The sequence below is a fragment of the Catharus ustulatus genome, chromosome 9 (genome assembly GCF_009819885.2).
Source record: "Catharus ustulatus isolate bCatUst1 chromosome 9, bCatUst1.pri.v2, whole genome shotgun sequence".
NCBI lineage: Eukaryota > Metazoa > Chordata > Aves > Passeriformes > Turdidae > Catharus > Catharus ustulatus.
In genome coordinates, this window is record NC_046229.1 from 9,818,688 (window position 1) to 9,844,892 (window position 26,205).

Below are 26,205 nucleotides of genomic sequence, written 5' to 3' on the forward strand. Positions count from 1 at the left end.
GGAGCGCGGCCCTTCCAAACATGGCAGCCCGCAGCGGCAACGCGTGTGGCCGAGCCAAGACGGCTATTGCTGCGCTCCCGCCTTTCCTATCCCTTCTTCCTGTGTGTCTTGACCTCAGAGCCGGCTCGGCTAAGTGCTGCCGCCGGCCTGTCCGCCGCGCTGCTCGCACGACCTCCCCAACATGGCCGCCCTCTCCTGCCGCTTCCCAAGATGGCGGCGCGGTGTGGGCGGTCCGTGCCCGAGGCGGCGATGGCGGCCGAGCGGCCGCGCAGCCTGTTCGCTCTGAGCGCGGCCGCCGTGAGCCGCAGCATGGCCGCCCTGGAGCGGGACGTCTGGGGTAAGGCACGGGCGGCGCGGGGCGGCGGGGCGCGGGGCCTGGGCCTGCCCGCACCCTGCCGCCCTCTCCCTCTGGCTCTCCGCAGCGCTGCCCGGGCACCTCCTGCGGGGCCTCCTGCCGCTCCTCACCGTCTTCCATCTCGAGCGGGCCGAGGACGCCGCGCGGAGAGCAGGTGACAGCGGCGGGGACAGCGACGAACCCGTGGGGACACCCCCGGGCGGGAGGGACGGGCCCCTCAAACTGATGGGGTGAGAGTGTAGGGAGGCCCCCAAACCTGGCGGGAGGAGCCCACAGCGGGGGCTGGAAATGGGAGCCCAGGGACACCACCCTGTATCCCACAGCCGGACAGGCTCGGGCTGTGCCCCCAGCATCCCATCGAGCTCCGGAGCAGGACACTGGAGAGGGGTGAAAGCGCCCGGTTGATGGTTCTTTCCCCCAGGCCTCTCGACACAGCCCATCTGGCGCAAGCTGTGGGACGATGTGATGAAAACCAGGCCACCCAACTCGGAGGTGAGGAAATGCTCCGGTGGGAAAAGGGGCTCGACACAGGTGCCCTGTTTCTGCTGCTTTCCATGAGGTTTTCTTTCTGGCTGCCTTCAATCAGTTCCTGGCACCTGTTTATAAACGTTTGTAGAGCTCCACACCAAGGCATGACCCTGGTAATACAAACATTTTGGGAAATGGGGTTTATAAAAGAAGCATAGTGCACACCCACACTCTTCATCTCCCAACAGTGAGTTTGCCAAAAGAGCAAATCTTTGTCTTCAGAGATTCTCACTGAAACAGAGGTTAAAAAACAGCATCTTAGATAATTTTTACACCTACACTGGCAAAAAAAGATGCTGATGTCTTAGAAAGCATGAGAAAAATAGAGAAGACAGTGAGTTTGGAGAAGGTTTTATGTAGAAAAGCTGAAGCAGCTTCATTGCTTCATCATCATAAAAGAATCATGAACAGACAACTTAATGACAGCCAGTAAATAGATGCTCTGGAAGAAAATTGCTGGTGACGTGGTTTTTAATAGGCAAAAAAAGGGCCCAGATTCAAACCACTGAGTGTTTAAATTAGGCCAGAAGAAGGATGAAGAGAGCAGTGGGATTCACTCAGGTTTTCAAGGAATATGCTGAGGAAGGATGCTGAGAACTAGACAGGTGATCTAGGAGGAGGAGAGGAGCTAGCAGGAGGGAATTTCTGGACACCACGTTAGCACACAGCAATAATTTAACTTTAAAAAACCAAGAAAAATGGATGCTGACTTTTTGTTCCTGCACCCTGTTGTTCAATTACAGAGCATAACATGCTGGAGGAAGAAGTTCCTTGAAACATTCTTCTCCAATGTCCTCCATGGAGTCTTGGATGTTTCCTCTGACTGGCGCCTCAACGACCGTCACTTTTCGCCGCTGCTCCACAGCTCCCCGCACGTTTCCCAGCTCACCCTGTGCAACATGCTCCAAGGGGCCGTGGAGCTCACTGCTGAGCACAACCACAAAGTGCTCGAAAACCTGGCTGGCTCCCTGAGGATCCTGAAGTTCCAGCACCTCCTCTCCTGCGACCAGTCCATCAAGCGCTCGCTGGTTTTGCTCCTTCACCGGCTGATCCACCACGGCTCTGTCAGCCAGGTGTCCATGTATTCCTGGCCTGTTCCCGACACAGTTCTTCTTGTTCTCATCCTGACCATGAGCGCTGGGTTTTGGCGCTCAGGAAATGCCCTTGCCTATCACAGCAGCCCGTGTGGCCTTTGCAGAGAGGAGGACAAAGCCCAAAGGCAGGAGTCAGCGCAGGAAGGAGCAGAGAGGGGCTGTGACACTGAGCAGGACGGGCACAGTGGTGAGAACCAGAAGAGATCCCCAAAACGGGCTGATGCTCCCACAAACTCTGTCCTCTCTGGGCCCAGAAGCCCTCCCCTGCGAAATGCAGCATGTGAGGAGACAAGCAGTGATGTGCCCTGTGGTCACACCAGCATTCAGGGGGGTTCTTCCCCTCATTCCAGCTCAGAGCAGCTGTCCTGTCACCCCATTCCTCAGAAGACACGCAGGCGCCTGAAACCTGCAGTGGGGAGGAAACGTCGCTGCCTCAGACGGAGCAGGGGACACTATGCTGACCCAGAAGATCTGTATGACTTTGTTTTTACTGTTGCTAGAGAGAATAATTTGGGATTACTGGACAAAACCAGGACCACAGAGGGAGAGAACACTGAGAACTGGACTAGTTCCTCCCCAGGATCTCCATGCACTGGCCATGCTGGCTGTAAGAAAAGAGGAGGGCCTGCTGGAATCCTTTCTCTGAAAGCTGCTCACCGCTTCCGAAGTGTCTCCACGCTGGAATTGTTCTCTGTTCCTTTGACTGGGGAGACATGTCGGACTCTGAGTAACCTGCTGAGCTCCTGGGTGTCTTTGGAAAATCTGGTTCTGTCCTACAATGGTCAGTGCTGTGAATAAGGCTCTTCCTTCCAGCCCTGCCCTAATGGTCTGGGCTTTCTGCTCGTGTTTACCCTGGGTTTTCACTGGAAGGGGAATTGTAGGAGTATCAGTGCCCCATCTTGAGAAAGGTGTTGGGTGAGATGTTTAATGAGCATGAGGACTTGAGGGAGAGAATGGGATCCCTCTGTCCCAGAACAGCCCCTGGCTTTGTGCTCAAACGCCCTTCAGAGAGGGCAAAGGGGAGAGCCAATCTCCATCTCCCATGCACAGAGCATTGGGGTGTGTGGATAAAGCAGTCTGTGATTGACTCGGGCTGCCATTGCTGCAGCTCCAGCTCTGTGTGTCAGTGCCTACACACATGGCTGACACTTCTCTGTACAAATGCTGTTCCAGGCCTGAATGCCAACATCTCCTGCATCCTGTCCGGGCTCCGGGCCCTGTCCCGCCACCCAGAGTGCCGCTTCCGCGTGCTCCGCGTGAGCGACATGTTCTCCCACATGCCCTGCATGGAGCTCGTTCGCTGCATCCTGAGCGCCCTTCCCCAGCTCCACACGCTCTCTGTCAGCTTCGACCTCAAAAACCAGCTGGAGGGCAGCAGGCCAGAGGCGAATCCAAGCTGTGACAAGGCAGAAATCCCAGGTAGGAATCATCATTCTGAGCGATGCCAGGACTTGGCAGGCAGGTAGAGCTCTAAAGGCTTGGTCCAGGCTTCACTCAACACTATCATGGTGGTTTGTTGTTAGGCAATTACAGCCTTACCTTTCTAATTTAGTTGTTGTTGCAGTTTGTCCCTTTCAGTCTGAGATGTTCTGTGGAGGCAGAATCTTAAGAGAAAATGTTTCATTGCTGTATCCCAGCCTGCTGCAACATCACCTTTGTACATGGCCAGTCATAACCTGCTACCTGTGACTGTCCATGGACAGCCTATCCCACCAGATCTGTAAATTGACTGGGAGCTTAGGCACACCCTTAAGCAGAAGGATCACACAGTACCACAGGAGATGGCAAAGCACTTTGGATTACAGCCTGGGAGCTACAGCATTGTGTGCTCAGCTCACAGGTCTCCTATCACCCTTATCTGCCCTTGATGCCAGAAAAGCAGTGAGCAAAGCCTGAGCGAGTTTGGAGCGAGGTCAGAAAGACCTGTGCTCTGGGAAGTCGCTGATTGGCTTGTGCATTAAAGGGTGACCTTTTCCCAAGCATTCTTGAGCACAGTAGAAATTGGTGACCCTGTGGTCTGGCAGGAATCCTGGAGTGAGCTGTGATTGACATTACCCAAGGTCTGAGTTGCCAGAGCTCCTCAGGGCAGGGCACAGTGCACAGGCAGTTTCTACCAACCCAAAGGATGGTGGTGGTTGGCATACAGGCTTCCTGCTTGCTGTAGCTACATTGAAGACAGGCACTCCAGATCAAACTTTTTCACTGTTTTTCTTCCCTCAGAAAGCTGCCTGGAGGTGCTGGAGATTCGATTCCCCAGGGAACCGCTGCACACTGCGTTCCTGCTGCCAGTGCTCAAGGCATCAAAGTCCCTCCAGCAGCTGTCCCTTGACAGTGCCACACTGCCCTGCCCCCAGGAGCTTGGGCTCCTTTTGGAGGTGCTCAAAGGTACTCTGCTAACCCAGCATCACTGGGGCACACACACTGTAGCTTCCATGCTGTGGTCTCCCATCCTCTGGCATGAAGCCAGCTTAGGCGGGTCTGTCTCTTCAGCATGGACATCCTTGAAGTCTCCTGAGAACAGGAAATGGGTGTCAGCCATCCCACATGCCTTGCTGTGTGCATGATACTGCACAGCACAGTGGTTCCTTTCTAGTTATCTACAATCCTTCACAAATTACCCACACTCTGAGCCAGTTGGGTGGTAGCTGGTAGCTGGGTTAGGGTCCTTTTATCCCACGGATGTGCAGAGCTTTACCTGAGAACTTGTTTTGCTTTCAGAGTGTACTCCAAATTTGAAGAAGCTGAGCTTTCATGATGTGAACCTGGCTGAGCACCAGAAAGAAGTTCTGCTTCTGCTTCAGGATCCTGGCCTACAAGGTACAGCCAGCTCCTGGGTGCTGTTGCTTGGAAAGGTGCTGTGGTTGGCTGGCATTTAAGAGGGAATCTTTGGATGTGTAAGGTTTAGCCAAATGTCAGACATCTGGAGCACATCTGCAGGTATTGTCAGAGTGGGAACATGCCTGGTTCTTTGTGCCAGTGGAGCTGTTGGCAAATCCTGCAGGGATGTGTCTGCAGTCTCAGCTATAAAACAAAGATTTTTTCAACCTGCAGAACACATCAGCCTTTAACTGGGTGAGCTGGCAGAGCCACTTGCTGGGTGTGATCTCTGCTCTCTTCATGACACAGCAGAAGTGCTGTTGTACACAACCCACTGCTGAGGGAGCTTTGTTCTTGCATATGGATTAGGGGCTGGGGCTGTCTGCAGAATGTAATTATGGAATAATGAAGTACAGGGAGTACTCATACATACTCATAAATCCATTTCTTCATAGAAATCACGTTTTCCTTCTGCCGCCTGTTTGAAAGCTCTACTGCTGAGTTTTTGTCAGAAATAATCAATACAGTGAAAAGAAATTCATCACTGAAGAGCCTCAAACTGCCTGGGAACCGCCTTGGTGTGTACTGTGTGTGAATGTGGGGCCTTAGAGCAGCTCTCTGGAGGAACTTTGGGGCTGGAGTCAGGACCATTGAGAGCTGCTGACTGCACTGCTGAACTTACCATATATTCAAGAGCAGAGGGGGATGAAGTTCACAAAATAAGGAGCACTGGATCCATTTTTAAAGGCAGGACTTGCATTCAGCAGTGTACCAAGGTACTTTGCAGGAATTATGGCTGCTTTTCCCTGCAGCAAGTGTAAGTTCCAGCAGATCTCCAGATTTGAGTGAACACTGATCTGCTTCAGACTTGAACAGGAACAGATCCAGTGTCAGATGCACTGCCTCTGATTCAGAGGCACAGATTTTGCCCAAGTTTGGGCAGTTTGTGTCTTGACAGCTGTTAGCAGCCACTGGAGGGATGAGAACAAGTCAAGGAGGAATTTGTGTGAGGAATTTGTGGAGGAAAAGAAGTGGAACTGAATTTACAGAAATGATAGGCTTTTTGAAGGGCAAGTAGAAATGTTTGAGAATTAATTGCAGTTAAATCCAGAACACTGTTTTCTGTTCTTTTAACTACGTAAAACAGGAAAGCTTGGGATAACCCAAATACACATAATTTCTAAAAGCTGCATCTGGACTTCTCAACCAAAACCATGATTTTTCTAGGGAAACAAACTACCCCATCAGCAAATGTTTTCATTGCCTCAAACACTGTGCTCAGGGGGATGAATTCACTTGATGTCACTGAGGGGGACACACTGAGGGTGCAGAGGTGGGCTCATTCATATGCTTGCAGACTCCTTTTCTGCAATCTTATCCCAGCCCTACGGCAATTTAAATTTTATGACCATTTCCAATTTGCATCTAATAGTGCATTTCTCCCTTTCAGGGAATCAGAGGCTGGTTGCCCTTGCAGACATTTTCTCTGAAGATTCCTCCTCTTCTCTGTGTCAGCTGGATGTCAGGTATTCTGGTGCTCTGAACACTGAATCCTGTGTTTTGGGAGGGAGAGAGCCGAACTGGGCTCTGACAGCAGGAGAACCCGAGCATGGCTTTGTTCCTTGAGAGAATGTATGCCCAAGAAAACTCAGAGAATGTTGCAGTGGGCACATATATCCTCAGGGAGCTCCAGGATCTCTGAGACATTTTACCTTTAGGAGTCAAGCACCATCTTTAAAGCAGCTTTGGTTTGCTGCTCCTTGGGAGCCTCCTGCAGGCCCCCCCTGAGCTGTGGGTTAGGACTAACATCCCTACATACTTTTATTCTTGGGCAGCAGTGTGAACAGCTCTCTTCCCACTGCCCCTTCATAGCAAGGGAATGCTGTCACTGTTCCTGGCACACTCTGAGAATGTGTCTCTATTCCTTTCCTCAGCACTGGTGTTCAGTCAGAACTGCTGCTCTTGACCCTGAATGCCCTTACAGATAGGCAGTAACCTTCATGAAGCACATGGGGGTGGCATTTCTGCATTACTAACAACTGCTTTGCTTGATTCTGCCCTGCCTTCTTTACATCCTCATGGCTCAGGTTGCTCAGAGTACATAGGCTTGACAATTTATTTAACCATGGCCAAACTCCGTCAGCGGGCTTGAAGCCTGATTACTGTGCTTCTGACAAGATTTAAATCCAGCATGCAACTTGATATTTATTTATACATTTCTGTATGGGAACTGACCTTTTAATCTCCTAGAAATACCAGACTCTGACACCTGCCCTTCAGATTTTCTCAGCAGGAAGAGATAAATGATCACTTACTGCTGAGTCTTACACTGGGACCTGTAGGTTGGGGCAGGCAGAGAATTGACAGCTACAACATTTATTTTAAGGCCACAGCTAGGTCTACTTAAGCCAGTAGTAAGAGGTCTGGATAATGAGTTTAACTTGGCAGTTGTTACCATCTTGGTTTAAAAAGGTTTCCAGCCCTTCATACTCAGTTTTGTTTTTCATGAGGAACACTTGTATTTTGTGCTGCTGAAAAAAGGTGCACCTGGCCTTGAAACATCCTCAGGTACCTGCAGTGGCAGTTACTAGAAGGAACAGGAATTTAAACTACTCGAATTATAGCCTAGACTCTTAACGGGTTTTTTCTTTTTCTTTCCCTGGGAAGCTCAAATTGCATCAAACCTGATGGGCTCCTGGAGTTCACAAAGAAGCTGGAAGGCCACATCCAGCAGAGAGGGGGACAGCTTCCATTCACACACCTCCGCCTCTTCCAGAATTGGCTGGACCAGGATGCAGAAACCGCGCAGGAGGCGCTGCGGCGTCTCAAAGCCGTGTGCAGCGTGGTCAACGACGCCTGGGACTCCTCCCAGGCCTTCGCTGACTACATCAGTGTCATGTGAGGGACACAGGAGCAGTAGGAAACCCACCAGCTTCTGATTTCACAGCACAAGTGGGGAGTTCTTCCCCAGTTCAAGCAGTACAGAGTTGTTCTTTTCACTCTGCTGTTCATTTGATGAAGGGGTGTGGCACTGCCATGCCACACCAGACACGACAGCTGGGCCAACAGCTGTATTTCCAGGTGATCTAACTCTGCCATCCTGTTGAGTATTAGAAATGGACACACATCAAATGAGCTTCTGAACAAACAGTTGTTTATGTCACTGGGTGTTGTGACAAATTTGATCTTGTTTCAGATAATGTCTCACCAATAACCATCTCCAACATGGGAGAGACTCAAGAGCCATCAGGTTGTGGTTCTTGGCAACTAGGTCTAGGTGATCTTGTTTTTGAGGAGGAATATTGGACAGTATCACCTGACATCCCTTCCAACTTCATCATTCTGTGGTCTACGAAGGAAGGGAGTAGAAAATAAGCTAATGAAGCCCCCAGGCTTGACCTTTTCCATTTGGAAAGTTGTACTTCATACCAAAAAATTCTTTGTGTACCAAGTTAGCTGGCTGTTTATTTGCAATCACACTGCCCTTTTCCAGTGTCTGCAGTCATTTTACAGAGGTTTTGAATAATTTGTTATTTTGTAACATTTTTATAATAAAATTGTAATTAAGACCCATAATGTAACAAAATGAATTTTATTACGGTCGTGTAATGTGATCTCATTAAAACACTGCTAGATCAGGGGATCCTGCCCATAACAAAGCAAGTGGTTTTAGAAATGGAGTTACTGGAATAGAGCCTGATTTTCTACTGCTTGCATGATCTTTCAGGCCAGATGTTCAATATACGAGCTGAAAATTTTTTCCCCTTGTACAAAATCCTCTTGTTCCCAAATAATCAGCAAGGTTCATATTTCACAGCAAAAATGGATCCTGCAAGTTTAGATGAGGAGCTGTAAGCCAGTCAATGAAAAAAACCTGACTGTACATCAAGTACTGTAAAACTCCTGGTTCAACTTAAACCTGAAGACAAAACCTGAGTAGAAGGCACAGATACAAAGGCAAGAGAACCAGTGCTAAATCTGATCAAGCATGCAAGGTCCCGTCATTCCCAGTTCCCAGGGGCTGTTTTTCAGGCACACAATACAACAGCAGAGAAAAACCCATGGACTCCTTGCTGCCAAGGGCCTTCTAGCCACTTCAGAGCCACACTGTTCTGCCATCCCACAACTACACCACAGTCCAGCATGCACAGCTGTCCACTGCCCCTTTCTTTGAAAGGGATCAAAGTGGGGCAGGCGCTACAGAGCCTGCCCTTGCCCCCACAGGGGACAGTAACCTGTCAGGGAATCCCTCGCTGCTCCTCGTGGGAGTGATGATGGAAGGTGAAGGTGACGGCAGCGTCCCAGGCAGCCTTCAGCACAGAGTCCTGCAGGCCGCGCTTGTCCGCGCAGTGCTGCCACTGCGACAGGTCCGACGTGCAGTCGGAGCCGGCGGGAGGGGGCCGCACCTGGTGCCCGTTCACACAGCGGCGACACTTGATCCTGCCACAAGGTCAGTGACACATCAGCACAAGGCTCCTCTGCTCCTTCTGCCTATGGGCTGTTTAAAACTGCAGCCCAGTTACATTTGGATTAACTCACCTGGAGCTGGATTTTCAGTTTGTGAATTACTACTGCATTTGATTTAAACACACAGCTACCTTCTGGTGTGTGTGACAGGTAAGGAGTGACACACATTTTGAAAACTTGGGGTTCTGTTTCCAATGGCAGTCCCTCTTCATCTTTAACCATTTGGGAATGGTCCAGCAAGACCGAGAGGAAGGTCAGGAGGAGTTTCTCATGAAAGGTGTGGGATGATGCTTAAGGCAGATCTCAAGTGACTGCTATTAACACCCTATTAGTATTGCATCAGGACTCCTAAATTCAAAGAGCACACCATGCTCCAAAGCACTCCATCCTGGCTCCCACCACAGCAGGTTGTGCTCCAGCTGTTTTGGAGGTTCCTCCACTGAGCTGTCACTTCAGGAAACAAAGAGCAGCAGCAGCCAGGCCAGCAAGGGCTGTTGCCATGCAGAATGGATACCTACACTGAGCTAAACTTTGATACAGCTTAAAACTAATCCTCTTCACTTCTTGCCTGAATTAAGAGTCTTAATTTTCACAGCGCAGCATTTTTCCTGCACTCCCTGTCCTCTTTTTAGTGGCTATAATACCACAGGTGTCTGGGCTGGGGGAGAGGGGCAGACAATAGAGAACAGTATTATTGTAGTTGCCAGAACTGCCCTTGGGCTGGCTTCATGAATTCTTAGCCAATGGAGAAGCCCTAATATGGAAGCAGTTCAGCCTTTTTTCATCAACTCACCAGGAAGAGATCAGTAAGGAAGGACCAAGTTAAGCTCCACCAGTTTGAACAGCTCTGACCAGTTGTTCTCTTTTCATTAGCTGCACTATTTCAGTCTCCAAAACAGGCAGCTACAGGATAGTATGCTCACTTGTCCAGCCAGCACAGGCTTTCCTAGACAACCAAAAGGCAGGACAGCAAGGAAGTGCTCACATCTAATTGGTTAACAGCTTCAGAAGCAGAAACACTCAGCTCACTCTCTGGCCTTCCTCATCCTGCCTGGGAGACCCCTGAATAACACAAACTTTTACTATCCCAGCCATGAGTCATTCAGAGTACTCACTTGTCATGGGTGTCACTGGTGGTGGTCTCATTCAACGTGAAGAGCTCCTTCAGCTCCCCAAGGGAGAAATGCCTTTCTACATCCTGCTCTTCATCCACCACACAGCTGCTCAGGGCTTTCTTGTGGGTCTGGCGCTGGAATATCTTCTCCTCTATGGTCCCTGTCTACAGGCAAATCAGAGATGAAGCACAGTTAGAACACTGGTGTTAAAGGAGCTCTGCATGGGGAAGCTATCACAGATCAAATGGCACTAAGCTGTTGGGACCACTCAGTGCCACACCAGTACAGGTGACAGACAAGTTTTAGCAGCTGCACTCCAACCACGTGTGTTTTGTTGCAGATCTAACCCAACTCTGCTTGTCCTTCCCTGTGGCTGCAGGAGTGGATCCAATGAAGATACAGATGAGGAAGAGGTGGAACTGCCACTCATGGCTAAAGCTCACACACTGCACCAGGTTGTGGTGACAGGAAGGGAGGTAAAGGAGCTGAGCAGCTACAGCTGCTCCCTGACAAAAAATCCCAACCAGAATCTCAGCAACAAGGTCTAGCCCTGGGTGACACGAGCGTAAGCACTATTTTCTGGTTCACCCACACACAGATCAATCACATCCTGCCTGAAGGGAGATGTCTGCTTCCAGAACAGGTGTGCAGAAAGCCCAGCATGCTGTATTTCTAAGGCAAAAATCTAAGAGCAAAATGTCTGTTTCGCAAACAAATGTAATACCAAGGAGGAGGGTGATTAGTCATGACTTGCAGACTGATTCCCTATTTCTAAAAGCAAAGGAGCTCCCTGCTTCCAAGTGCAGCAAGATCAGAGAAGTCCATTAACAGAAGGTGGGCAAAGAATGTATTTTCTCAAAGTAAAAATAATAATTGAGCAAGGAACCTAAGCTTACACAAAAAACCCCAAATGAAACAAAAAAACACACACAAAAAACCCACCTGACAACTTCCCCCCATAACCAAAACAACCCCACAGTCTAAACTAATGAGAGGTGAACAAGGGCAGAGGAGACACTCCTAAGCAGTAATCACTGCTAGCACTGCTGGACAAAGTGTTAGAGTAGCGTGAAAAGAGCAGTCTCCTTCATGGTTTTCTTCTATAGAGCAGCTATCCCATCTGCTCACTGGCAGCTCCATCCCAAATGCTGCTGGTAATTCCAGGAACATACTTGCTGTTTCTAAAGCACACGTACACCCAAAACAGACTGCAGCCTGAAAGAAAAACAGCAACTTCTGCATCAGACACCCCATGAAATTGAAGAAGTCAGATGCCTAAATGACTTCAAAGGAACATCTTATCTGCAAAGCCACAGTTGTTTCTATTTCTCAGAAGCCAGCCACTGCTAGAAACCAAGGGCTGCAGTAATGACCCTCCAGCTAGAACCTTCATGGTTTTCCATGGCAACACATCTAAGGGTAGGAAGCAACTAAGTTCCAATCAATTCTGGTCACCAACACGGAAGAGTTCTTTCCCTTCTGGCCCCAATCAGCTCTGGGCTGGCCCCCAGAGCTCCATGCTGAGGAGGACACAGGAGTTTGCCTCACCGAGAGCAGTCGGTAGATGTAGCACATCTTCTTCTGGCCGTCGCGCCACACGCGAGCCATGGCCTGCTCGTCGTTGGCCGGGTTCCAGTCGGGGTCGAACATCACCAGTCTGTTGGCCCCAATCAGGTTCAAACCACAGCCACCTGCTTTGCTGCTTAGCATGAAGATGAACTCAGGGCTCTGGAAAAAAGCAGACTTGAATTAGACTACAGAGGCAGCCAGGGTTTTACTCACAGCACTCAGAGCTGGCAGGAGAGCTGCTCATGTCTGGCAGGCTCTACTCACCGAGGGGCTGTTGAATCGCTCCACGATCTTTGCTCTCTTTTTAATGGACATGGTGCCATCCAGCCGGACATACAAATACCTGGAACATACAGCATTTACTGCAATCAGACTGCTGCCATCTTTAGAGCATCAAAAAAGCATCAAAAGAGAAAAATCTGTCACCATCAGCCTTGTAACAACAGAATGGGCTTCAGAAATGTTAGCAGAGGGACAGAGATTTTCTGCTGAGTGACCCCAGCAGATAAAGCACAAGCTACATTAGTTCCAATTCAGGAACACCTGAGCTAAAAGACAGATCACAAGTTCCTGCTGATAGAAAGTACAGAAATAGCCAGTTCTTTTACAGCATAAGCAACAAGTACAGTCTAGCAGGATTAAACCAGTGAAACCCAAAGACAAACCTTCTGCTCCTGCAGAGCTTTTCAAATAGATCCAGTGTCTGAGTGTAGTTGGACACTAAAACCACCTTGTCATTACTGGTGCTTTTGGTGACAGCAAGGATGTAATCCAAAACCAGCATCTTTCCTAGATAAAAAGGAAAGAAAGAAAAATCTGAGCAAAAACCAAATTCCAGACCCTGGAGGGGCACTTGGTGAGATGTAAATACAATCACATGGTTGCCTGTGCTAGGCGGCACATGTGTACTGCTGAGTTCCACCATACCTGAAAGCTGGGGCTCCACAGATTTGGTGCTGTAGCCAGAAGGGAACAAGTCCAGGGCTCCCATAAATCCTTCTTCCTCTTCCACACACTTATCATAGATAAGAGCAGGATCTGGAGAACAAACAGAGCTCAGAGACCATGGAGTGCACAAGGGAGACCCAAAAAAGCTCCACCAACAGTGCAAAACCTAAACTCATGTGAACAACTCACGATTACAGAGCTTCTTCAAGGATGTGATGGAAGAGAGAGATGACACACTGATCTTGCCCTCCTTCAGCTCCTCCACTGGCTTGGCTTGCTTCAGGAAGTTCTTGTACAGCTCAGTCTGCAGAGGTGTCAGTCTGAAACACAACAACAGTTCTGCAATCCCAGCCTGCAGTCAAACAAAAGCCCTGCTCCATCTACACAGCGTTCCTTTCAGCTCAGTTTTTCTAGCTACAGCATAGACAGCCTAGAACTGCCCCCAGGGCTGCCAGTACAGTATTGCTACCTTCCAGAGCTGGAAGAGAAGCTTGCAGAGACTGCACAGCCCAGAGCTCTGCTCTACACAGCTGCCCAGAGCTCACCAGCTGGCTGGCACAACCACCAGTTGTGCATTGTGGCTTCAGGAAGAAAAGCAACATATTGCCCATGGCTACAACATCATTCCTAGAGGGAAGCAGTCACTACAAGAATTGAAGGGCTTATTCCAATTTTTCAGTCCTTCCTGTTGCTTGCACTATTTCCCAGACACAGCAGATGCTTTTTGGTACCTGCAGCAGACCACCTGTTCAATCTTCACTGGCAGGTATTTGGACAGGATGTCTGAAGTTCTCCGAATTAAACACCTGCAGGGAGAGAAATTAAGATCAGATGCTTGGATGACTCTTGGATCACTTCTACTGATGAAACCCTGTTTTATCACTATTATTCCTCATGTGGTCAACAGACAGTCCCTTTGATATTTTCTGTCCAAAGTACTGTGACAGTCCAACACATGGCAGAGGCCAGACTCCCAACCCATGAAGCCATATTACAGAGCACCATATAACACATTATTTTGCAAGACTTCTATGTGGTTAATGAGATTTGGAGGGATCAGACATGATTCCACCTACACAGAGAGAGCTGCCACAAGAGAAACTCTGCTCTTCCTCAGACTACCAACAGCATTTGCAATTTGAGCTGCAACAGACCAGCAGCATGGACAGCAAACAAGTACAGGGACTGACCCAAGATGGGCTCATGGCCTGGCCCAAGATTCCAGCAAAGGACATATCCTTTGGCCTTTGGACACATCCCATGGAGCAGTTTTGCCACACTTCAGAAAAGGTGGAATGGACTAGAAAAAGTGCTGAGCTGAGCAACCAGAGTAAGAGGTGCAGAAACCCAGTTCTGCCAGGAAGCATCAAAAATATGTTATAAAACCTACAGAAGAAAGACAGCAGGGATATATGACAACCCCAAAATCAGCCAAAGGCTGGTAAATAAAGGAATAATCTGGTCTCTGAACCCATAAGCAGCAGGATGAAAAGTAATAGGCTTAAACTGCAGTAAGGAAGATTTATGTTACACATTAAGAGCATTTTCTAACTGCAAAGACAGCGGTGCCCTGGAAAAGGTGTCCTAGGAAAACTGCAAGGTCTTCACTGCTGGATGGGGGTTAAGAGATGGTTTAGGTCTAACACCTTCTACCTTAGGACAGCAAAACTGATGAGATGCCTTCTCCAGGGCCCTTCCAGCCTTACATCTATGATTCCATATGTCTTTACATCACTGTCCCATTTGCAATTCCTATCAAATTCAACAGACTCATCTGTTATTACTTTAGTGCTTTGTCTTCCCCATCTGTGTACCACGACTGTTGAACAATAAAGAAAAGGACACAGACCTCAACAGAGCAAGGCACAGGCACTCCTGAACACACTTTTACATCCATGTTTCATCAGCTATAAACAGAAATAAATGCACCTCAAGAAGGAATAAGCTTTTCTTGTCCCAACCTTTCCTTTTTCTTAGGCTTCTGCAAGCTGATCTGAGTCAAGGTCAGGACTGTCTCTATGGAGTGACTCTACTCAGTCTGCAATTTAATTTAACATGACTGAACTGCAGGATTGTATTTGTGACGGCTGCAAAAGATCAGACTAAAAAACCAAAACAAACCAACCAACCAAAAGCCACCAAAGAAAACCCACAAACAACAAACAAACAAAAAAAGCAGAAAAAAACTTGAGGACATCATCAGTGCTGAGAATTCAAGAGTCTTTTCTAGAAAGTTCTTAAAGAGAGCCAAGCAATTACCAGCAGATGCAGATAAACTGGTATTCATGAAGAAAAAAAAACTGTTTTAAACAAGTACCACAAAATCAGCCAAAGATAAGTAAGCACTTCACATCATAGAGGCTCTTCTTGGGGATCAAGATGGGATCAAGTCCATCTCTGACATTTGTAGTCTGTCCTATCAGCCCTACAGAGCCAACAAAACTGTGGAAGTGTGAGCTGGACTCTTCTGACTTGGGCAATCAACAGCAGAATTGAGTCACATTCCTTACACTCCTGCTCAACACCTGGGCCAGATGGATCTCAAGTCTGATCCAGCCCACATTTGTAGCTGACATAAATAAAAGGATGCTGCCTGATTATTCAGGTCCCAGGAGAAAACAGAAACATAAGAGTCAAATAATAACTCAGTACCTGAGAGTACTGCTTGTGGGTGACTGCAGCTGACTGTGCCATGTCAGTTCCATTTGTCAGACTAAAGCTCCATGCTATGTGGATTTCTTAGGCAATAAACATTTCCACAATCACTTGCTGAATAGATGTAACAGGCAAGAGAATTCATTACAGCTACAACTGTAATTTGGAAAGATAGCAGAGCTTATGCAAAGGGCTTATGCAAAGTTTTGCAAAGAGAAGAGGGATGAAGTTCACCTGTTCACAATACTGATGAGCTCTTTAAGCCTCTCTTCTCCCTTGTGTCGCTCAGCTTCACTTGCATCTGCATCTCTTCCTTTCAAGATGGGCATTTCAAAATGTCTTTTAAATTCCTGTGCAGTTCCTGTATGAAACAGAAGTGAAAAGGTGACAACCACTACCAAAGCACTTTTGATGAGGTTCCCACAGCCCCAGTTACCATACCCCAAACAATGAGCCCAGCAGATATAAGCCCTCATCCCATCCATAAGATTGGTAATTTTTCTAGCCAAGATAGACTCACAGAAGGCAGACAAATCAGTACAACAGATAATCATTTTGTACTCCAACACCAGTGCAAAACCAAAGGTCATAGAATTTTACTTTAACAGGCACACACATACTGCTTTTGCTCACATTCCAGTTATACTTTTATTCCCAGATTCTGTCCTTGCAAACAACAGCACAGGCATTATCTGTGCCTACTCCAAAATTATCTGTAATCAGTTGCTTATTACTGGCCACAGGCTGACAGTGGGAAAAATGCCTACTGAGTGCATGCATCTTTGCTGCAGCAGTTACACCATTAACCTCATCTCAGAGAGAACGAACTGCAAGTACAGGGAGAGTAATCTTGCCCAAAGTACAGGTCAAGGGGGGCAGGTGAAGTCCCATCAGCTCCCCATAATAACTACCCAAAATTGAAGCACACAGAAAAAGCAGATGTAGAACATCTACCATCCCATTTCATCCTTTCCTTGGGAACTCCTGGGAGCAAAACAGAAAAAGCTGAACAGAAAAAGACACAACCCAAATTGTGCTTGCAAGACTAAGAATCTGATGAATTGTGTTTAACTAGAGTTGTGCGTGCACTAGAATTAATGAGAAGCCTCTTGGACAATCATGGGCAATGAATAAAGAAATAATTTACAGTAGCAGTCAGTTTCACAGATTCATTTTACCTGAACTGATTCCCCTTCCAAAATACCTGTCAGACTGGTGTACTTTGCATTAGAATCTTGTTGAAACAGAGCTCAGATGATACATAGCCTCTAGAACAGGGCACCCTGACCTAGGCTTTCTGGATACAAACTGGAAGAGCCTGAGTCTCACAGAATCACAGAATAGTTTGACATGGAAAAAACCTTAAGGGATCATGTAGTTACAAACCCCTGGCATGATTTTGCACCAAATTCTCGTTGTTGCTTTTGCAAAATTGAGGGAAGCCTGGTCAGCACCCTCCCCTCCCTTCCATCTCCCACACATTCATCTCTTACCCAGAATGCCTGAATTGACAAAGTGCACCAGGCTGAAATACTCCAGCAGATCATTCTGAATAGGAGTGCCTGAGATAAGGACTCGCCGAGGTGTGTTTAAGCTGTTGAGAGCCTGATAAGTTTGGTTTTCAGAGTTCTTCAGTCTATGGCCCTGTAAAAAACAGAGAAAAGGAATAAGGCTGATAAATCCAGTTGCCCTGTTAGGAAGCAGCTTGGAGAACCACATCAGCACTGATAAAAGGTATCTCACCACATTTCCTATTCCTGGTAGTGGAGTAAGTGTTGCAACAGACTTATTTCAAAGACAAGGATCTGGTGAAAAGCCTGAAGCCATTATGTGAGGAAACAAGACATTACAAGCTTCCCAGAGCAGAAATATCTGAGCTCCACCCAGGCAAGAAAGTCTACCATGAAAATAACACCCATCACACAATATAACTCTAAGAACTGTTTCCTGTTCTAAGATGGGAATGTTTTCAGCTATCAACACAAGTGCTGAACTCTGGACCAGTAAAATTACTTCACTCAAGATCAAGACCACAAGCCACTCAGACCACATATACAGAGGATTGCTTTGCACCCTAATATAAAGTGGTTCTTCACCTCTTACAGGGGTAATTGCATACAGGCCCTATTTCTCATGCCTGGGAAAAGCAACTTTATTAGCATCTGAGTGCTGAGTAGAACAAAGCACAAGATAAGATGCTTTTCATGAGTGCTAAACTGCAGCAGAGGTATTTATTGGGAACATTTAGAAGCGACAAGGCCAAGGACATGGGTTCCCACACTCCCTAGGTGTTGGCCCCCTTCCAGGGGTACTAAGAGGTGTGGGCAGTCATGAACTCATAGATAAAAGGTTTATGGGAGTGACACTCCTGAGGATACTCACTCTCAGTACTGATCTGGCAAATACAAAGCCAAACCACTGGGTGGCACCCCTATTTAATAAATTCCTTCTACCCAGAAGCAGAGGACACCTCAACCCCTGCCAGGCCACAGCCTGATCGTTTCAAGGAGGCAGAGGACACTTGTTTTATTCTGTCGTTCAAATCGTCTCTGGCTCTCACTACCTATAAGCACAAACAGGGAATGACAAGTGAGAAAACAACTCAATTTCAGCCATGTGAAAGCACACACACCAATGCATGAAAACCAGTAATACACCTGGCACTACCAACAGACACAGGCATAGACCTCTCTTCTGGTATATATTTCACATGGAGAGGGCCTTAGTAGGGATGGATCAGGGACCTACAAGTGGATGCAGTTACCACCAACTGGATTTTCTTCGTATCTCAGCTCATGCAGACACCTCACATAGTATGGCTGATCTTACTTAGAGCCTCTGAAACACCAGAATGGGTGCTGTCCACAGCTGTCTTGTATCCCAATGTCCACTCTCCTTTTAAGAAAGCAGATCCAGTTTCACCCAGATGTGGAGAAAACACAGGAATGGATTCCCCTTAGAGGTGCCCCCATACCTCATCACATATGACCAGTCCAACACTGCCCTTCTGCAGCACCTCGGCGTGCAGTCGGAAGGTCTCGTAGGAGATGATCAGGATGGGTGAAGGCACTCGCAGGCCACGCTGGCTCATAAAGCCAACTGCAGATGGGGAAAAAGGAAAAGAAAGGAAAAAAAGGATGAGGAAATCGAACAGAAAACAGGTCAAATGGTCAAAACATTACCCTTAAAAAAGTATAAAAACCCTTCCACCCATATATACCCATTTTCTTTTCCCCACAACTGCTCTCATTTCCATGTCCCTTCTGTCTCCTTTCCTGCCTTTTGGCTGGAGCAAAATAAGAGCTTTGGGACTACCCTAACACCTGACTAGATCTGGATTATGGCAAAAGATCAACTATTACCAAACATGCAAGGGGCAGATCTAAACATGTTAGTGGAAACACAGCCACCAGTCTGCAGAGACCCAGTGACTGCTCAGAGACGTTCCCATGAGCTGCTGCAGCCTTCTTCCAATGCAAGACTTTGACCCCAACCAGCTGAACGCCCAGACTGCAAACATTTCTGTACCTAGTTTACGGTCAATCTCTTCCTTGGAGCCTCCATCAATGGCCAGCGGCTGGATCCTTCCCCCCAGCCATTTCTCTACTTCATTGTACCAGTTTCTCACCAGGCTGGAGGGAGACACCACCACAGCTTTCTCGATTTCGGGCTTGCAGTCCGGGCTTTGCCGGAGAAGCGTCCACATGAGGGTGATGCACTGCAGAGTTTTGCCCAGCCCCATTTCGTCTGCCATGATACAGCCATGGCTCCCAGGGATCCGTCGGCTCGTCACACAGTCCCAGAGGAATTTCACCCCCTGCCAAGAAATTGTTCTCTCAGAGCAGGATGAGGACATCAGCAGAGTGACAACTTCATTACCACAATGCACAGGACTGATAGCACAACAAACAGCAGATCTGTGTAGCACACACACCCCTGGGGACATGCAGTGCTCTAACGAGACAGGGAAATCACTTGAGGCACAGCTAAAATGCTGCCACATCTGGAGTGAATCTGCACTACTGGTGCCAAAAGGTATCTCACAACATGCACAAAATCTTGCTACATTTTACTTGTACAATTCTAACCAGCTTCCTAATATGAATTCCCAGAAATTTCTACCCTTGGCTGCATTAGACAGGGCCTGGCCATGAACTAACATGCATCAATCATTTCAAAGAGATTTATCATCTTATACCACCAATCAGATAATTTTAAATAATCAGAGTGAGTAGAGCTGTTTCTGCTGCCCAAATAATTCCCAGAACACCATCATCAGCCCTCATAATTTCTGCCTAGAAGCAGTGACTCACCTGGGGGCTCAAGGTCCAAAGCAGATTTAGCTTTAGAGAAGACACGGGGCTGAGGTTATAACCCACGTCACATGGTGGGAGAAGAGCTCAGCCCTGCATTAGGCTCTGACACATCACAGACAGATTAAAAAAGGGGAGGGAGTGAAGAGACAAACTTCAAAATGTTCCTGTACCATGTGATGGTAAGAGAGTCAAAGAAAACCAGGGCATTGTACTGGGAACGTACAAGCTAAACCTGCAAGGATTCATCCTCTCAACTCCACTACTTAGGACTTGCAGATGGAGCACCTTGACTTGCACTTTCAAGTAATTTTCTTTCTTTCTTAGGCTTTTAGTAACTGGCTAATTATGAAGTACATTATTGACTATAAGACTGCATTTTGCAGTGCCTGGGCAAAAGTCACAAGAAAGTTGGAGCAGAGCTGTACAACTATGTAGGAGCATCAGCTGAATAAGGCAGCACAGGAATCTCAGCAGGCACAGACTTACTGGTCAGTCTAGAGCAGAAACTGCTTTATCATTGAAATGTACCTGCTAAAAAAGTGTGCCTAGGACACCAACATAACTTTGATTACTTGACAAAAGCACCAGCAGGCAGCAGCTTACCCAAAACCAGAGTGCCTCCGGCTATGTAGCCAGAGATGCACACTGCACTGGGTCACAGGTTCATTACCAGATCTGAGATAAAACTGTGAACCATGAGCAGCCTACATTGCTCTCAGAGCTACCTGAAGATCTCCCACACAGGGACACATCTAGCTTGACCTGCTTAGCCTGCAAGATCAGCAATCACAGCTTCCATCTGTGCTCCCTCCAAGTTTAAATGACAATATACTGCATCTGGGATGAATTTCAAGCTGTCCAGAAGCCTACATCAGATATTTGGAGGGCTGTACCCACTGCTGCTATATTGTGATGCTGCACATATTTACAACATAAAATGTTTCTGGCAGTCTCCACTGTCAAATTTCAAGTCTGCATAGGTCAGGCATAGTTCACACCTACCAAGGGCAGCCTCCAAACAAAGCACACTGAAGTAGGAATCTACTCTACACTTTGTCAGGACCACAAATTGGAGCCTTAGTGTTTCCTGGCTCAGGGACTGCAGATCCAATCAATTCTGCTGAACAGTAACAGTGGTGGACAGTCTGCCCTGCCTGACTCAAAACTGGGCTGCAATATAGTTTATTGCAACTATATCCCATGATCTTCCACACTGAATTCCACCCAGCAGAGCTACATCTCCAGACTTTAAGGCAAGTAAAAGCAGGACTTTCAGCCCTGACTCTTTGCTTGAAAAGGGAGAGGGAGTATCATCAGCATTCAAGCCTCCCAAAGGATGCTTAAACAAATGTTTCACTTGGTATTTGCACCAGACTAGAGTCTGTTAGACGGTCAGTCTGTGAGGTCTATTCAGACCTGTAACAACTCCAGCAGAGGAAATGCAGCTTTTTGAAATGGAGCAAATCCTCCAGCCATACCCTCAGGTCCCAGCTGAAAACTTACTTCTCTCTGATGGGGGCGTAGAACACGGCTGAGGACAGGATCCACCACAACATGGACAGGTACTTTGTCCCTGCAGGAGGCAGTCAAGGAAGAAGAGAGTGCGATAAGGAATTTGGGACATGTTTAAATCTCACTGCTATACTGAGGAGTCCCTTGTGGCACAGGGGAAGCAACTTCAAAAAAGAAAGTGAAAAATGGATTAATTCAGCTTTGAGAATAAAGTTAGAGACCTACCCAAAGCCCAAAACATCAGTGAAACCATTATGTGGGCTGAGACACAGGGCAGAGACACAGTTAAAATATAAGTATTGTTTTTCTTGTTTCTGTAACAATATTGTAACTAAATTTCTGGAGAGAGAAACCCCTCTGTCCATGAAGATCCAGTTGACAGCCTTTTAAAGCTTTAGTAGCACAAAAAACCCCCTACTATATCAGAATATAAACCAAATGTTAGGCAGCCTAACATTTGAGAGTCATCTCCCTTTGCTTGTCCTTAGATGCTGATGTTTCCTGACCAACAACTAAGCCATGAGATTTTCTAAGCAACTTCTCCATGCATGTATGCTCATTCCCTGCAACAGGTTTAAATTTTTGATGCATGAGAGATAGAACAGTCAGTGAAAGAACACAAACAATCCAGCATGGGTTCATTCCTTCTTTGATTCTAACCATACCTGCACCAACCCAGGCAGAATACTTGGAATCGAACTCCCCTTGATGTTCAGACCCCAGCTCAAACACATCTGGGAGAAAAGCACATAAACCTACACCCAGAAAGAGGTCAGAGCTGCAGCATTCATGCCAGGTGATGACTCACTTGTCTATTTTCAGCTGGTCATGGGCACTCAGCACCGGGGGCTCGTACAGAACCAGAGCTCCTTCCTCAAACGGGTCATGGAGAGGACCTCTCAGTCCTGCTCGTTTGACACCCAGCGAGCGCAAGCCCAGGGGCCCTGAAAGCAAACAAAGGCACAGCTCAAACAACAACATCTTCCTGGAAGCAAGCAGAGTCTGATTACACCTAGGAACAGTGAATTAATTGGGTGCTGGAGTGGAGGGGCACGCACAGCTGGTGCAGACAGCAAACGAAGCAGGGCTGTTGTTTGGCAGCGCTCTGGCAGCACACAGTGGGAAGCTCTGCAGCAGGAAAAAACAGAACGAAGGAACAGAGGCAAAGATGGAGCAGTGGCACTGCTCATCCAAGGCAATTGTTCTAGTTTTCTGAAAGCCAAAGAGGGCTCCAGAATGTATAGCTCCACAGATACATGCCTACATATAGAATATGCTCTTTTGGGGTCACCTAACCCAGACTTAGTCACAGTTGTATCTTTGATGCAAGGTCAGGAATTGATCTTTAACAATGATGAAGTTCTACAGCACCACAGCTAGCTATTGTCACTACCCACTTTGGGGTATTGTTTTCTCTCTGCTGAGCAATAGTTTATGTTTGGCCTTGGAGCCAATTTCTGTGAAAAGCAGAAGCCAAGCATGAGTCCCTTTTCCTAGTACTGTATTTTGGTGCCACAGTTTTGAGACGGAGATGAACATAAGAACATACAAAAAAAATCCCTTTTCCCATCAAAATTCAGGGAACTGTGCTCCCAGGATTGATTTTGCTTGAAAAATATTTTATTAGTCTATTTGTCCACTGTTTACTAAAGCTCCTTGTAAAACAGGATTGTATCACAAGCTGAGGCAGCAATGCACACACAACAAGAAAGAAAGCACGAGGAACAGCCACTGCTCCCAATTAAGAGAGCAAGGTAACAGCCACAGAAAGCAGCTTTCCCAGTTACAGCTCTGTTTGAGTCTCCTGACAAATCTGCTTCTCCAGAAGCAAGCTTTGCCAAACTCTTTTGGGGCTTGTCATTCCATATTCAGTGTCTGCTTACAGACATTTTTATAACTAAAGTTTGAGTGAAACTGGTTGATCTGCATTCGAGTTTTGCAGCTGGAGGGTGAAGGGGAAGCAGGGGACATGAACAGGCCTATTTGTTTCTGAGATCTTATGTTTCACTGATTCGAACCAGCTGAGGCTTTGAACTTCAAAACAATCTCATTTTGAAGATCACCTTGAGGCTCAACACACCAAGCCAAGTAGAAATAAAACTGGCACATACAAATCTTTTTCACCTCAGCCTTCTGTCTGTTAGCATCATTATTTAAATGATAAACCTTAGTGGCTTGGAATTCATTTTGCTTTTGTATTTGTGATATACTGTAAAATCTCCTGGCACTACATCAAATACATAGCAGTAAGACTATAAAATCCAATTCTGAAATGCAGGATTATCCAAACTAAACACTAGTAAGAAATATGAAGACTTTGCTAATATGCCAGTATTTTTCTTTCAAAATTAAGTCAGGATTTCTGGAACATATGCATCAGTGCAAAAAATAACAATAATCCCCTCAGATATATTTGACAGGCCTAAGCATCATCTGTTTTACCCGAGTCAGCCAAGACAGACAATCCTTAAACCTCCTCATCTTACCTTTATAATTTGGAATGGGGACTTTGAAGGGTTTGGACAAAATACTGCGGATAAAAGCCTCCTAGGAATTCAGAAAGAAAACACATTTCAGAAGTCTGAAATCAGAGATTGCTCAAGAAAGCAAGTACAGGACATTTTTTGAGAACTCAGTTTTGCCAAGTACTCAGAGTCCCTCTTTAATCTACTCAAGCTTCAACTACTTTCAAAACTGTCCAAAAGGAAGAAAGTAACAATTCAGCACAATTTCCTCCACCACTTCTGCTTCTCAAAACTATTTTCCTTTGGGTTTTCTAATACATGAAATTGATTTTTCATAGCTCCCATCTTCCTAAATCCACCAGCTTTATTAATTTCTTTAAAGGCTATTGCTTCCCCCTGCCTTGGTAATTCAGTCAGGAAACTAATTTCCTGTAAAGAAGCTGAGTTACCACTGCAGGAACATCCATGCTGGATCAGCAAGCACCCAGCTAGTCCAGCATCTGGTGTCCAGCAGTGGAAGCCCAGAAAGAACTGGAGAGGCAGAGTGGAAAGCAACTCACATCTCCGGGTACTGTCCTTCACCTGGGCCTCACAGAACTCCCTCAATCAGGATTTCCACTACAGCAAGTTCCCCCCACCACAGCTCCCTTCAACATTAAAGGGCTGGAGCTGGCAAAAAGCCTCTCCAAAAGACTTTGTGCCTGCATGGCACTTCCATAACACCTCAGTTTAAATGGGACCATGGAGGCACTTGGACTCCTTGCTGAGTGAGCTGTGTGTGTCCCAGCAGCAAGCCCACTCACGTGCTGACTGCTGTCCAGGCAGCGGGGTCTGTTGGTCAGCTGAGCCAAGGGCTTGCGGAAAGGTGACCTGTAGCACTCTCCACTCTCCGCATCACCGGCTGCCTTCTGCCTCTTCCGGCTCTGCAAAACAGAACCAAACAACTCAGGGCAGCTGGGCAGAGCAGAAGATGCTCTGCAGTCACACTCTGAAGATGCTCTGCAGTCACACTCAGTAAGCACCAGAGCACACAGACCATGGTCCAGGCAGCCGAGCAGCTCTGAGCACACACCACCCATCCCCACTGCCACAGGACTCACACAGCAAGGTCACTGCACCCTGAAGTTTAATTTACATGAAGCTTAAAACATTCTCCTAGTTAAGAAAAAAACTTCTAGCTGTAGAAGCTAAGATTTGTCCTGTCCTGCCACTCAAAAGAAAAAAGCAGAATTAAGAAAAGGAAGGGTCAGTAGCATGGAACAAACTTCATCGAAGTCCCCAGAGGCTCCACGGCATCTGGTGTTATGCCTCACACTGAACCCTACATTTCAAACACTGAGAAAAGCATGAAAATAAATAGGTTATTGATCTGTTTCCTGATTTCACACAGTCCCCTTCAGCGTGAGGCATGGTTTCAACCATCTGCTAGCACACAAAAATGGATGTGACAAAGAAAAGATTTCGTGAGAGTCTTTAACCTGCACGACACAGAACATCACTGTGAATTAGGATAAGGGCTGGGACTCGCGTCATTATGAATGGCTAAACAAATCTTTACTGTACTTAATCGGTGACACTGATCCTCCCATGTCCTGTTACAAAAACATGTAACATTCTGCCTTGAACAGCCTATTCCTAGCTACCCAGTCACCGTTCCTTTCTCACAGCCCTCGAAGCTCTCACAGGGATGAGTTTTTCCATAACCACGGAGCACCATCTGTGCAATGAAGTTCTCCCACCAGCCACATGCCGAGACACCGAGTTTCACAGCAGCACAAACCGGGGGCGCGATGCCCGGGGGATGGGGAGGCTCGGGCACAGCGAGTGACCGGGATGCGGGCTCACTCGGGGCCGGCAACACGGGGCCACGTCCCGGGGCCCCTCGCTCACCGTCGGGGGCTGCCAGTCCTCCTCCTCCTCTTCCTCATCTTCATCGCCCGCCTTCCTCTTGGCCAGCTGGCTGGGGGCCAGGCTCCTCCTCTGGAAGAGAGGCACAACACGCACAGTGAGGGGCCGGGAGGTTCCTGGCACATCACCGGCACAGTCACGGACACAGATAGACACGGAACCGGACCCGAACCCGAGCCCCGGTCCGGTGCCCCCCCCGCACCCACCATCGCCTCACGGGAGCGCGCGGACGCGGTAACGGCCCGCGCGCGCCGCTGGCGGGAAACCCGCGGGGCCGGCCCCGCCCCGCGCCCTCAGGCCTGGCCGAGCGAGCGCCGAGCGGCACCGCGCCCATCGACCCGCTCGGCGCTCCGCGGACGGAGGCACGGCTAAAAAATGCAATTCACTGATTTTAAATATACATAAAAGCGGTGTCAAGTGGAGGTGTTCAAAGGGGAGAGGAAAAAGAAAAAAAAA

At 47.6% G+C, this 26,205-nt stretch overlaps 2 protein-coding genes across 2 annotated transcripts; one reads left to right on the forward strand and one right to left on the reverse strand.

Annotated features, from left to right (window-relative positions):
- Window positions 1-31: 31 nt before the first annotated feature.
- LRRC41 (leucine rich repeat containing 41) lies at window positions 32-8,367 on the forward strand. The gene is made up of 10 exons (XM_033067428.1): window positions 32-337; window positions 423-509; window positions 777-847; window positions 1,627-2,758; window positions 3,151-3,396; window positions 4,198-4,362; window positions 4,696-4,794; window positions 5,250-5,372; window positions 6,245-6,320; window positions 7,462-8,367. The coding sequence occupies exons 1-10, from the start codon at window positions 211-213 to the stop codon at window positions 7,694-7,696; spliced, it is 2,361 nt and encodes a 786-aa protein (XP_032923319.1). The 5' UTR covers window positions 32-210; the 3' UTR covers window positions 7,697-8,367.
- RAD54L (RAD54 like) lies at window positions 8,368-26,022 on the reverse strand. The gene is made up of 18 exons (XM_033067429.2): window positions 25,956-26,022; window positions 25,732-25,821; window positions 24,645-24,764; window positions 23,863-23,923; window positions 22,185-22,320; window positions 21,368-21,437; window positions 19,077-19,365; window positions 18,523-18,647; window positions 17,042-17,192; window positions 15,783-15,909; window positions 13,625-13,699; window positions 13,083-13,213; window positions 12,873-12,983; window positions 12,611-12,734; window positions 12,210-12,288; window positions 11,925-12,104; window positions 10,377-10,540; window positions 8,368-9,234 (listed from the first exon to the last, which is right to left on the reverse strand). The coding sequence occupies exons 1-18, from the start codon at window positions 25,956-25,958 to the stop codon at window positions 9,033-9,035; spliced, it is 2,238 nt and encodes a 745-aa protein (XP_032923320.1). The 5' UTR covers window positions 25,959-26,022; the 3' UTR covers window positions 8,368-9,032.
- Between the last annotated feature and the right edge of the window lie 183 nt (window positions 26,023-26,205).

Coding starts and splice junctions, on each gene's coding strand:
- LRRC41 (XM_033067428.1), top strand. CDS start 211: ATGGCGGCGCGGTGTGGGCGGTCCGTGCCCGAGGCGGCGATGGCGGCC. Junction 2,759..3,150: donor TCTGGTTCTGTCCTACAATG/GTCAGTGCTGTG, acceptor ATGCTGTTCCAG/GCCTGAATGCCAACATCTCC. Junction 5,373..6,244: donor ACTGCCTGGGAACCGCCTTG/GTGTGTACTGTG, acceptor TCTCCCTTTCAG/GGAATCAGAGGCTGGTTGCC.
- RAD54L (XM_033067429.2), bottom strand. Junction 23,924..24,644: donor GCCTGGACAGCAGTCAGCAC/GTGAGTGGGCTT, acceptor CTGAATTCCTAG/GAGGCTTTTATCCGCAGTAT. Junction 9,235..10,376: donor ACCAGTGACACCCATGACAA/GTGAGTACTCTG, acceptor ACCTTGTGGCAG/GATCAAGTGTCGCCGCTGTG.